At 39.5% G+C, this 14,236-nt stretch overlaps 1 protein-coding gene across 7 annotated transcripts in view; it reads left to right on the forward strand.

Annotated features, from left to right (window-relative positions):
- The window catches only part of LOC136678068 (transport and Golgi organization protein 2 homolog), a 39,786-nt gene extending 25,558 nt beyond the window's left edge, over positions 1-14,228 (forward strand). For 4 of the 7 annotated variants that reach the window (XM_066655883.1, XM_066655881.1, XM_066655882.1 and 1 more), the window contains exons 6-10: positions 8,355-8,420; positions 8,648-8,715; positions 9,064-9,214; positions 11,129-11,233; positions 12,559-14,228. In XM_066655883.1, the coding sequence (XP_066511980.1) occupies positions 8,355-8,420; positions 8,648-8,715; positions 9,064-9,214; positions 11,129-11,233; positions 12,559-12,679 (511 nt within the window). In that variant the 3' untranslated portion in view covers positions 12,680-14,228. The remainder of the gene's footprint in view (positions 1-8,354; positions 8,421-8,647; positions 8,716-9,063; positions 9,215-11,128; positions 11,234-12,558) is intronic. The other 3 variants (XM_066655885.1, XM_066655886.1, XM_066655887.1) reach the window with 3 other exon arrangements.
- The last annotated feature ends 8 nt before the right edge of the window (positions 14,229-14,236 follow it).

A 14,236-nucleotide genomic window follows, 5' to 3' on the forward strand; every position in this document is an offset into this window, starting at 1 on the left:
TATTGGTTGGCATTTCCAAAGGGGTTTCAAAATACTCATTCAGAAACTCCCTTAATAACAATAATGTTTGTGTTTTGTATCCAATAAGTGGCAACATTGTCTGGCTCATACCCAGCGACTTGCAGGCTGTGTTGTCTGGGTGCCAGATTATATCTGTAGCACCATTTCAGGTGGAACAGAGGCACTTGTATGTAACTGCTACACAGTTTTAGGTGGAATGGAAAATTTGAAAACAAACTACTCTTCTACCATCAAACCTGCAATTTGTAAAACTAATTATATCATATCGACTGAAATAAAGAAACAGCTCTTAATATACAATATGGCCATATTGTCCAGCTCTCTCTCTCTCTCTCTCTCTCTCTCTCTCTCTCTCTATATATATATATATATATATATATATATATATATATATATATGTACAGTAAACCCTCGCTACTTCGCAGTTCATCTATCGCGGATTCGCTACTTCGCAGGTTTTTTCAAGGGGGCTTTTTTATTATTTACATGTATTAGACTAGGCCTGTAGGTGACAAAATATATAATTTACAAGTATTTCTTATGTACAGTACATGTATTGTTCACGTCCACATCCGAGTGAAATTTACTGACGCTAAATCACAGCTTAGGAATGACTCTATTAAAGAAACTGGTAGGATATCACATGTAGTTCCAGCCGAAAAACATTATAGAATGACTGTTTAATGCAAAGGGTGAGTTGTTAACAGTAACAGGGAGGGTTTCAAAAGTCCGAATACTCGTTAAATACATAAAAAAAATCTTTCCTCTACTTCACAGAAATTTGTTTTTCACAGGTGGTCTTGGAACGCATCCCCCACGAAAAACAAGAGATTGCTGTATATATATAGCTGGACATATACCATACACATATACCATGATATACCAATACTGGCCATATTGTATATCAAGAGCTGTGATCAAGAGCATGATATAATTCCAATGAATATGAATATGAACAGTATAATATCCACTGAAAAACTTCCAAGAACAAATAAACATGACATTCCCATCAAACATAAACTTGGCTTCGTCAATATTAATACTGACGACAGCACCCTGTAATGAACATCAGTCAGTGACAGATGTTGTAAATAATGTGTATTGAAATATTGAGAATGTGTTTAAAATCATGTTATTGAAACCTTTTTATATTGTGATATTGAATTACTGTCCAACCCTATATATATATATAGTGAGTCGTTACTTAGCAACCAACATTGGGCAGAATGATATACTTACCGTGAAGCAACTGCTGGCGATTGTGTGGACTGTTGTATAAAATACATTTCCGAAAGGTGTTTCAGTATATTTTTAGCTGGGCGCAAGCCTGGACACATTTGTCACTTTGCTGACGTGTTATTTGGCCTTCATCTAGAGGGCTAATTTGCTCTGAAACACTGCTGAAACACTGCTGACACAAGCCCATAAGAACGGATGGGTAAAGCATCTGAGAGCATTATTTAATTTGGTTACCATCTCAATAAACAAGATCGTTACTGAGCTATTAGTTCTCTGTGCTCTTGTTCTTTGAGCCAAAGATGATACACATGGCGATAAGCTTGTCGGAAGCTCAGAGGTGGCCACTTTGTTCCAAAATCAATAGTGGCATCCTGCGACCTGAGAGGAGTTTTCCATTATAATGAAGAGTTTTCCTGCCCTGGCCTGCTGCCCTGCCAGGACAGAACAGATGATGAGTTTTTACTGTTTGTAGAGACAGACAATATATGATGAAAAGTTTTTTGGACACTCCATGCCCCCATTGTTTTAAAAGGTTATCGGTGAGGAGCTTTTCTCATTTGGCTGCTGTAAAAACCTCTGGTCTTCTGGGAAAGTTTCACTCTAACGTTAATGGCAGCCCCGAGAGCATTAAATAAGGTCAGGTAGTGATGGGGGGTGATTCTGGGATGATGGGGGATAGTTCTGACACTGCACCTCATGTGAAAGAATGGAGGAAGCTTAATATTTCCAGAGAGTACACTACACCAATGCTGGGGAGAGTTATACTCCACTTACCAACTCTCGGCATTGAGCATGGTGAATTTAGGCTTATAGCCAATAGCCAGGCAATTTTTTTTACATTATTTTACACAGTTCTGTAATTAAAGCGTACAAATATTCACATCTCATTCTGGAGAATTGTATGAAATGTACCTCCAAGGAACACAACTGGACTTTAAAACCACTGTTGTCCCTTTTTACCCGTACTGTACCTCTTACCTAACAGTTAATTTCATGCTTTTCTATGGCGATTATACAAGCTGTATCCTTAAAATGGCCGAATTCACTGATTATAAGGTGTGTCTATAAATATTTGGACATGGTGTGTAATTTTATTTTATTTTTTTAAATCATCACCTTTTATGTATTTTGGACCAGCCTTCAGAACATAATGAACAAGAGAAACCAGCACTGCCAAGCCAAGCAAGTCTGCAGTAATTTTGAGTCTTTTGAAAGGAAATTTCTTGTTTGGACATCTTCCAAATCCTTAGAAGAGTTTTATATCAACACTTGCTTGAATAGCTTGAAGAGAGCTCCGTGTCCTCTGGGCTCTGCAGAAGTGACTCTTGGGACTCTTATGTTGAAGGCTTTGATGTCTTGACCCAAAAGATTCTTGAATTCTGTAACAGATTGCAGAAGTCCAGGTAGAAGATGGCGTTTGTATAAAAGGATGAAGAACAGTTTATTTTTATCTGAAAGCTGTTATTACATTCTCCAAATATAACAGTCCCAGAGAGGATTCCTCATTCACATTCGCATCTGATAAACCTAATTCCAATTAGTCATACTGACATCATGTTAGGACCCTTTCCTTTTACCTCCATTCACAAAGCACATTTATAACACCTCTTCTTTAGTTATTCATTGTCTAACATCAAAAAAATATATTCTGAAAAATTAATATGAAGACTCTTCAACTAAATAATGGTTACATTTTTTTCAGAATATTTTGTGTCCACACCTTCCCTTTATTACTGCTTCCTTTTCCTTCAAAAAACTAGCTTTTAATCTTTTAAAGAAATCTCCAGCCAAACTTGTGAAGTTCAGTCTTAGAAGTTGGTTGCATTTCCCCATCTCTCACTCTAAGTATTCCCAAATGCATTTCATGAAGTGTGGGCTCTGAGGCAGCCAGTCTTAATTGTCTAAGTCCAGCATAATCTTCTTTTTCTTTTGTGTGTGTCTGGTTCCTTTTCTCAGTAAGAGCTTCTCAGCAGCTCCACATCTTTTCAGAGCCACAGTGTTGAGTTGTTGTCTCACAGTGGAAGCATAAACACAAAAGGCTGTGGAATTATTTTTTTTCAGATCTGAATCAGGAAGTGGTGCTTGAAAAAAAGCTTTATTACTTTTTATCTGAGGCTGTACCAGCTCCTGTATGTTGTTGTTTTTTTCAGTTCCAGTTTGAAAAGAACTTTAAGATGGAGTATAAAATGTAGGGTTGTTTCAGAACACAGTATCACTTTTGGAATGTTTTAGGTTTCCAATAGACAAGAACAACAGTGGTGGACTTTCTTGCACAAGCCCCTTAAACACTACTTGACTCCAAAATAATAGTCATGAATATCTCCTATACATATTTATATTTCCAGTGCCTCCTATACACTCATCCACACTCAGGTTTCTAAATAAATGCAGGCCTCCTGGCTTCTTTGTTCATGAAGCTATCTCTTGGTGCCAAGGCACCATTCAGTGCAATAGTAGTCATTTTTCACACAGAAGGGTTAGTCATCTTGTTTCGACATCCCGTGAGGAGAGCTCCTGGGGTCTCATATCAATGAGGGTTCACATCAAATCATTATGAAAGAATAGCAGCATACTTCTCTTTCCTCTTTCACTTTCTCTATGAAGACTTCTTTATTGGAGTAGAACACATCTGTAGCAATATTTTTTCAGCTCCTTCAATTCTGTTTTTGAAGCTGGTTAAATGTTCTGCCCTTTATGTTCCATATAATTACATTCAGTAATGTCGACATCAGGGTCCTGGGGCAGCCAGTTCATTGTTTTAAGAAAAGCCACTTTCTTTTGTATGGCATTACTTTGTGCCACAATTCTGTGTGCGCAAGGATACTTTGAGCAAGCAAGAAGGTTTCTGTGCCCACGCGCAGATATATTGTATGGAACGCCAAGAGGGTCAAAAAATGACATCTAAAAGACGCGTTTACTTTATAAAACGCCGAAAAATAAGTCGTTTCTCCTGAAGTGGCGCCATTAATTATGCTGTAAAAGTATAAATACCGGCATTCTTATGCCATTAAAATACAGCTGATTTGAACCTCCAGGACGCCTTATTTTACGCTGTTCCAAAGCCAAACCAACGGCGTTAAAAGCGGCGTTTTAAAATAAGATTATGAACTATACCTGCCGGTCCTGAAAGCCAATCCATTTGAACTTAATTTGTCCAATCACTGACTGAGAAGGTCAGACCAACTCAGATCACTACAGAGCTCATTCATCTGCTCATAAACATGGTCTGGATGGCAATGGTTTATCAATTACAGACTAGTCCACCTTTTTCTCTGCATACCTTTTTTTAATTCCCAATTTCACCCTGTTTTTCAATGGTCATGACCCCCACAGGACCACAACAGAGCAGGTATGATTTGGGATTGGAGATAAAGTATGAAACAGGTGGACTACCGTCTGTAATTGTTGAACTACAAATATGCTCCTGTGTGGTCAGTGGAGCTGATATAATGGGCAATGAGTGTAGACACAATGTAGATGTTCCTAATCTAGTGATAGTTCAAACACAGATTGGAATGACCACTTCAGAGCAAGAGGAAGAATCACTGAGAGGAATGAAGACCCAAACAGGAACCCATTCCCTTCTGGTACTTAACCAGGCTTTCAGTAGTGTACAGTACTCTTGTTGTGAGGAGCAGACAGAGTATGATATTCTCCTTTAGTGAAGGTAGAACATCAGCATTCAGATTTTCCCCCACTCAATTGTAAGAGTCCTTGGGTTTATGAAACAAGCTTTATAGGTGGTAATAATAATTATAATTTTAAAATAGTTTTCATATTATTATTATTGTTATTATTATTATTATTATTATTATTATAATTATTATCCGTAAACCATGGATCCAGGATTATATATATATTCTCCTACAAGAGTACATAAAAATCAACACTTGCAAATTATTTATTTATTTTAAAATTATTATTTATTTATTAAAGGCTTGTGATTGTATTAGGTTTGTGTATATTTATTTCAGTTAATGTAATTCAAATTTCAAACTTCATCCCAGTCTTTTGTCATTTTATTGTAACTCTTGTGTAGAATTACAAATAATAGTTGTAATTTTATTCAACAAAAAATATCCTGAAAATGGCAAACGAGAATAATTTCTTTGCCACTGCATTTGTTAGGAGTTCCATCGAGGAGAAAGGGCTGCAAAAGCATATACATCGATTTGTTCTGTTCCTGGGGATAATACTGTATCCAAAAGTGTGAGTGTTTTACTACTGAATTTTGACTACTGTAAAAAATTTTATTTGAATTTCTATTATATGTTGCAAAAAAACTAGTTGTACACTTAATGCCATGTCTTACTTGATTTGACATTCAGACACAAATCAATGCTTTGGCAGCATTTAATGGACCGTGCATGGTATTTTTTGGATTTCAGCCCACACAAACCAGCTAAGGATATTTTCTGAGTAAAGAGTGAAGCAAGTTTGGAAGTCGCTAAATGCCCTTAACGTAAATGTAAATGTATATGAAAATGCTTTTTGAGTTAAAGTTATATATAACTTAGAACAGTCTATGAAAGGAAAAGATGACTCAGTGTCCCTGTTATCTCCCGCCTGGCCTACAGGAAGCGAAGTGAAAACTGGCAAATTTCAAAAGGTTCGACCCAGCTAACCCATATCCACTTTGATCACGAGCTGATTAGAGACTGTTCAGCAAACATCATTTGTTGATGCCTGGTGTTGTAGAGCTCCCATTGTTTATGCTTCTCAGCTGGCGCCACACAAAGCGGCTCAGTGGGGAAAGGCTCAAATAGATGTCAGTTTAAAGAGGGGGAGAAAGACGTGGGCTTACTCGAAATGAGCATGTACTTTTCTGCATACTGATCATCTCACTTTGATGAAGAGATTCCCTCCCTCCATCTCACTCTCCTTCTCTCCCTCCCTCTCTTCTTGCATCGTTCCCTGGCACTGTTGAAATCTCCAGGCATTGACTTGATCCAACTGTTTTACCAATTCTAGGATGTCACAAAAGGTTCCTCTTCTTTCACTTCTCATCTATGGCCTTTCCACCTTCTTCCTGCCAGCCGAACAAATGAAAAAGATGTTCCTGACTGTAGCATGTTTTGTTTTCCTATTCAGAGTAACAAAAAAAAACCCTGTATTTTAACAGCATGGGACAAAACAAGCACTTAATCGTCCTCCTTCAGCCATTACTTTGGGCATAGCCCTTTATGGGACTGTGCCTGGAATCTTTTGAGTATCCCTTCCGCCAGATCCTTGTAACTGATAAGGGAGAACAAGTCTAATCAGCTCAGCTTCGAATAGCGGCTGAGCTGCTATTGGGCAGCAGCTGGGCAGAGCAGAGTGTTAGTGACAGCTAATGCTCCTTGATAAAGACAAAATATCAAGCCGGGTTTAAAAAAAAAAAAAAAAATGGGATTGTGATTCGTGGTGCGTACCGCCTGTCTGGACAGTATTCTCCTGTGTTTTTTGGCTTACGCCGTATCAGCTGCTCTCTGACCTGCTCACAACAGGCACCCCCGCTGTTTCGAGGGAACTTTCCTGAAGATAAGACATTACCCACTAGGCCCTGCTGGCGATAACCTTTAGCGTGGCAGTTCGGATTCTCCAGCTAATTACCAAGAAGTAAACAAAACCGCAGGTCTGCGCTGCAAATGTGCTCCTAATGAAGCAGTGGGTGGAGGAAACTAGGAGAGACGAACTTTGTTTCCAGGACTAATTTAATCCAGGCTACACTATTGTGGAAATAAATTTACAGAAGCCCAGGCTTTGTAATGTATGGCCAGCTAATAAACACCAATTTTACTTACATCCTGCAGCAGAAGTCTCTGGAAGAGTATTTTCTCATTTAAAGATTAAGAAACGCCTCTTCTGAGGACAGATTCAAGAATAAATGATGCGCATAGCGTAAGGTCAACATGCCTAACGCAGTGTGTAGGCTAAAATTGTATGACAGTACGCTACTTGACTCTTCTCACTTTTGGTACATGGTACCGCGTTCGTTTTTCATTACCACAGCCTCCTTCTCCAAAATGTACATGGTGACATTTTTAAAAATACCATCTCTAACAGGAACAGTTGGCTTTGGAAACCACGACAGTGGTGGAGGTAACATTTAAGCATTGTTTATTCATTATGTATTTACTTGTTGTTATTGTTTTTTGCAACTAAACATGAGCCATGCGTCAGTTCAGACAAATTGGAATATGTGTTTTTCTTTTCATCAGCTACAAATATTACAAGCTGCCATTGTGAGTCGGATAAAAACAAATCTGATCATTACTGTAGCCTGGAGACTTTACAAATGGCTAGTTTGTGCTGGATGTCTGCATTGCGATGTGTAGTGAGAATTCTCTCTAGCCAATCTGTGCTCTGCAAGGCTTACATGTCAAGTTTCAGTCCCTAATCTGCTTGCTTGTAACCAAAAGCGAGCAGGTACTAAAAAAAAAAAAGATGTATCAGATGCCAAACTTGCCTAATGGAAAATCAAAAATGGTGAATATGTTCAAATGCGGTAGTGTAATTAATATGCAGTGGAAAGGTAACACAATAGTAGTGTAAGGTATTGTTCAATATCTTTGGGATGATTTAAAGTGGTGTTTGTGATCCAGATTAATTATATAATATCAGAACCTGACCCATAGAACTGCTGTTGTGGCTGCCATCAAACTTTCACAGCAATGTTCCAACATCTAATTTTAAACCTTCCCAGAAGAGAAGAGGCTGTGACTGCAGGAAAAGGGGGGGGCAAGCCCCTTTTTTGATATCTTTCATTTCAGATAAAAAATATTTGGTGAGCAGGTGTTGGCAAACGTGTAGTGTGTTTATTAGCCTGTAGATCAGAAGCTATGCTAGCAGCCAGGATTGGTTGACACCACAGGGATTTGTGTGATGTATTTGTTTAACGCATGCTGGGTGCTGCAGTGAGAGAACAGAGAAGGGTTTCATTCTGCACTGTGGGAATGTTGCATAACACAAATAAATAATAATTAAGTACAATTTAAAATTATGCTGGTCATCGTTCATGAGCCTCGATGATGCCTTCATAAGCCTTTCATGACAGCTGACACCAGCATCTATGACAGCTTTCAACAAGTGTCTTTTATTGTACGATTTTCTAGGGTGAAGCATTCACACCAACTGACATTTGCTGAAAAAAACCATTGCAGATGTTCTAAAAGGCCTATGTAAGTGTGCTATAGCTTTATCAAGGACGGCCAACAATAAATGACCTTTAATGTTTAAGTAGAGTATTAATACTTAGCCTGTTAGTGTGCTGCCACCATACGCAGCCCTTCGTCCACTCCTTTGGACAGTAACATTGTTTGCAGAGGTAAACATACACTAAAAATAGAGCTAATTTGTGTTTAATTGTTGCTAACCTCATCTCATGTCTCCATGTTTCCTGACGCAGGGTCGGTGAAGACACACTGTGTTACTATGGAAACAAGGCCACTCCGGAACCCATCCGCCTGAAAGCGGGTTTGTTCACTCTCGCTCTGAGCTCTCTTCACACACGCTAAAGTGTGGGCTCTCGTTCAAGACGGGCATCTCTCTGTCATGCCCCCCCCACCCCACCTTTGTCTCTGTTTTTTTCTTCCTCACCATCCCACAGACCATATCTGTGTCTCAGTTTATCTATGCATCGATGTCTATTAGTCATTCTCTGTGTGCACGTGTGAAAGAGATGGAGAGAACGAGAAGTGATAATAAAATGTAATGTGCTAGCCCCCCACCCCCACAAACACAAATACCTTATGTGACAGAAATATAAGCAATATTCAGCAGTCATCCTTGTTGTCTGTGTGTGTGTGTGTTGGGGGGCTTCAGCAGGAATCTATGCGCTGAGTAATGCTCTGCTGGAGACCCCCTGGAGGAAGTTGCAGCACGGCAAACGGCTCTTCACCAGTGTAGTGAACAGAACACTGCCCCCTGAAGGACTAGTCCAAGAACTGTTACACATCCTCAACGACGAGGAACTGTGAGTCTCTCTCGCGCTCTCTCTCACTCTGTCTTTGCCGCTCTGTATCTCTCACTGTTTTTGTTCCTATTCACTCTCTGTTTCTGTAGCTTCTGTTTTTTTCCCCTGTGTACCTGAAAACCCCACACACACACACACACACACACACACAATTACATTAAAAAAGAATATTCATAAAAATATTCTTCTGTATTTACCGAATCCAGTCTTTTCTTATGGTTAGTCCCCAATGCTGTCAGCCAGTTTATTACGGTATTATTACTATATATTTTTATTATTATTATTATATTTTTGTACTTATTTCATTTTCTCAGATAGCTTGTTTTTCAGGCAGATTTGAGTGGTTGCCAGATGTCTGTCATTTTTAATAATTTCAATATAACTCCAAGGAAATTAAATAAATGAAGAGTAGAGTCTGATAGATGCGCAGTATGGTATCTCTCTCTCTGTCTCTCTCTCTCTCTCTCTCTCTCTCTCTCTCTCTCTCTCTCTCTCTCTCTCCCTCTCTGTCTCTCTTTCTTGTCCACTTTGATCTTGGTGGCTTCTTGAGGCGCAGAAAGGGAAAGTTATTGTAGAATTTCTTTGAACAGGAAGATTTTAACAGAACGCTGTTCTGAAAGGGTTTTACAGATTCTTTGATTTTTGTAAGGTGAACATCTCGCTGTGTTATCTCAGGACAGCAATAATGAATTTCCACTGTCCTTCATGATTGGGAAACTTCTGAAGCTTTTGCTGAACATGTGAAGAGTGCAGAAACTTGGGCTGACTTACCTTCTAGACATCAATTACATTCTAAAAGTTTTTAGATACCCCTTTAAACACGTGCCCATTGGGGTCACAGACGTTCAGGTGCATACACAGTTTGTATCATCCGAGTAGAATAGCGTGAAATGAAATTGGACGCTCTGGAGCTGCTACATGTGAGATTAGGTTTTCAATGCTCAGTGACAAGCGTCAACTACAGGAGTGTAAGTGTGGACCACTGGAACTGAGTTCTCTTAAGTGAATAAGTGCCGTCCAATTCCTTTGAGATGGTTTGTGGCCTAGTGTACTTGGTGTAAAATGTATACAATCAGACCCTCCCAGCAATGTTCCAAACGCCTTTCCAGAGAATAGATGATGTTACTTCAGCAAAGGAAGGACAAATTCCCAATTGGTTTTAGAAGAAGTGGAACAGTAAATCTCCATATTGCAGAAGACCAGAGGCGAACAAATCTTTGTACATGACCATGTGACCTTTCTACACCCTCCTGACCTCCACCCCTGAGCCAAGAGCCAAGGTCTTCATTTAACCATAGCTGGAAAATTTCTATTTAAAAAAGAATTGGTCTTTATTTAAATGCCATATTGATTAACTGTTTAAAAATCCTGAGGGAATAAGAGGCCCTACATTTACTACATTCATTATCTCTGAAGGTGAGGCAAGGTGCTCCAGGGAATACAGAAGCTACGCTGGCTTTTATTAACCACTAACTGCAGACACCAACACCATTGATTTCCAGTGAAGGGGCACGGAAAAAGACTTGGTATTATTATGTAGTTTGTTCCCGTTTGCTGCAGTAACAGCCTCTAATCTCTTGGGAAGCCTTTACTCTAGATGTTGGAACTCGGCTGTAAATGTTTGATGGCAGCCACGAGAACATTAAGAAAGACAGGTATTAACTGTGGGTGATTAGTTTTAGCACTCATTCTATCATCCTTCCATTACATAGAATGCTGTCCAGTGCCTCACAGTCCAGTGCGGGGGGGCCGAACTCTGGCCAACTCTTGGCATTGAGCATGGTGACCTTTGGACTCATATGCAACTCGTGTTTTTCTAAGCAAAGCATTAGAGGTCTATGGCCAAATAGCACTAAAAAGCTTCTTTTGATCTCTACTGGTTCACTTACATTGCTCTCTCTCACTCTCTCTCAGACACACCCCAGACCCCATGCAGGAGAGTCAGGGGGAGGGCTACAGTAAGGCCATGCTTCAGGCTTTGTCAGCAGTGTGTGTACGCTCACCGGGATATGGAACCAGGTTGGTACTCGTATATTCTCATTCTTACACATGGTCTCTTTGTAGAAGTGAGTCTATAGAGCTCATACACCCACCTCTAATTTATTATCTCAGAAATATTGGCACCTTGCATACAAGGATTGTCGCTGGGGTGGTCCCTTCAGGGTATATCTTCACTTACAGAACATAACATATTCTACTGCAGTTGCGCCATCTTGATCCCAGGCTTTATATCTGATTTTCTCTATTGTCTAAGACTTGGCCCTGTTTTTGGGAGATTGCGATTTCAGTTCCTGACTTTGCTGATATAAGGATGTATCATGAAAATACAGCTACAATGTCTGAAAAGTGCCAGAAATAAAATTGCAGCTGGGCCTGGATAATATTAGCAACCAGTGACGTAGGTAAAAGTGGATGTCCTCTTTAGTGTGTCAACGGGGGGGGCACTTTACTTTTATTTTGTCAATCGGGGTGACGCACCTTTCACGCTTCACAAAATCTAAGCTGTGGCATTGTGTCCCATGTTTTGCCCTCAGTCGTGCAACAGGTCCACCTTGCAGTGAATTTACAGTGGCCTTGGTCCTGTTTTTGACCTGTTGGACCTGTGGCCACACCCCTGAGTCAGAATATTCAAAGAAATAAAGTAAGAATGTTTTGAGAATAAAGTCTGAATTTTTTTTTGGGGAGGGGGGGGGGGATCTAAATATTCTGACTATATCTTACAGCAACTAAAAATTCTCCATGAGAGATTTAGCCTTAAAATCTTAGTCCTTTGCCCACAATCAGCAGAGCAGGAGAGTAGGTTTGCATTGTGATTAGACACAACAAATGCAGCCAGAAATGCGTTTTATTTTCAAGCAAATTATTCAGTCAAAAATTCCAATTGATCTGTTGTTGTCACAATTTTATTCTCAAGAAAGAATGTTTAAAACATTATAGCTGTTTGTGGTTGTGTGTGTGTTTGACAGTCAAATGGATGAAGAGAATTCTTCTTTAAAGATTGGTGGGACCTTAAATTTGGCAAAATTTTAAAGGGTGCCATGATCAAAAACATGTTGAGAAACACTGTTGGACAATGTGGGCATATCTTAGTGAATGTAAGACATCTGGTGTATTGTGTTCTCCTGCAAGCGTGTCTAGCTTCAGTGACGAGTTCAGCCTTGCGTGTTATCTCCAAAGCAACAGTGGGCATTTCCAGCAAGCTAATTTGCTCTTTTATGGTTTCCATGGACACCTCTAGTTGTTAAAAGCTTTGAACTTTATGACATCTCTAAAGAAATCGACTCATGGTTTATTATAAATATTGGGCACCTGTTTTAGTCGCGCTTCTCTTCTTCCTTCTTCAGAGCCAACACAGTCATCCTGATCGACAGCGAGGACAATGTGAGCTTCACCGAGCGCACCATGCTGAACTGTGACATCACACAGTGGAAAACCCAATCCTTTCACTTCAAACTCCAGCAATGAGGGTCCAGTCTAAGCCACCTCCCCCCTTCAGTCTGTGCCTTTGAACCCTAGAGCCATGCAGCACCACTGTCCACACACAAACGAGCAAATACATTTTGCCCTCAGACTCCTCTTCTTTCCTCTGCTGGGGAGTCCTTGATTCCAGTCACCACTTGGACTTTTGAGAAAGCTTCCTATGAATCCTGTAGTCATAATTCTTTAAAATGCATTTATAAGGTGTTATAATGCATGGCATAATCTTATATAGTGATAATAAACTGAATAAACATCACTGAACACGAGTATATGATTTTATAGTTTTATAATATACAGTAATAAACATTAACAAGATTGTGGTCAGCATTGTTCTTATGAGCACATTATAATGCTTTATGACGCCTGATTTTATGATGTCTTGTACACTGGTTTCATGAACTATTTTAAAGTAACTAACTGCTTAGAAACATTTATGCCAGATATAATGAATGGTGTCATATATGCCATATAATATACCTTATGAATGCAGTTCTAAAGCCGTATGCATACAGGTTTAATAGGAAGTGTAAAGAGTTTTTAACTGCACTGTTCTCTGTTTAGTTTCACATGGAAGTAGAGCAGAGGGCTATGATATCTGTGACAAAGAGTTATTTATGGTGCACTGACAGTACCAACATCAAAGCCTCTGTTTATCATTAGATGTGAGAAAGGTCTTTAATGAGGATCATCTTTACTTGCCAAAGACAGAATGCTTTGCTTGCAATTGGGAGAAAATAATAAAACATTTTTGATATGTAGAACTAATTCTAGCCCTTTGGTTCTGTCCACAATTTTTTGGAATGCATAGTTTAACCTATACATACACTATATGTCCCAAGCTTTGTGTATATGTCTAATTTTCTTGGAAAGCTTTCCAATAGGTGCTGGAACAGTGCTGAGTACATTCAACGACCAGAGTGTTAATGAGATCAAGTACAGATGTTGGTTCCACTGATCCACTCCTCTGTGTTTGTGGGGCTTTATACACTTACTGACCTGGGATTGGGCATGCTGACCTCAGGCTGTACTTTACTGTTGGTCAATGCTTTTCCATGGCAATAGGTTTTGTATAATATGGATATTTTTCAAGGCATGAAATGGTTAATTCACTATCAGGAAATTTTGGATATATAGTGAAGCATGTCCTTAACTCAGGAACAGCACATCTGCAGCTCTTACCACAGGAACTTTTCTTTCTGGCCCAGGTTTACTGTAAACACACTCAACATTAAACCTTGTTTTGGTGATTGAATAGTAACCGTGTTTATATTTCTCTTCCGTTCCAGACAATTCTCTAAGTTGTCATTGATCATGATATGTCCTGAGTTTAATTCAGTAAAAAGCTGATGCAACTTGAGTGACTCGCCATTGATTATGGGGCAGCAGAATGTTTCTGGACAGACTTTTAATGAAGTTGTGGATTTATGTTGTGTGCAGAGCAGGACAGAGCAGCAACTTGAGCACGCAAATGCATTTGACTCAATTGAGTCGCCTTCTGACAGCCTGCCCAGAGCCAAGTCCTCAGAGACAAGGACTTGAGAC

The sequence above is a fragment of the Hoplias malabaricus genome, chromosome Y (genome assembly GCF_029633855.1).
Source record: "Hoplias malabaricus isolate fHopMal1 chromosome Y, fHopMal1.hap1, whole genome shotgun sequence".
NCBI classification, from domain to species: domain Eukaryota; kingdom Metazoa; phylum Chordata; class Actinopteri; order Characiformes; family Erythrinidae; genus Hoplias; species Hoplias malabaricus.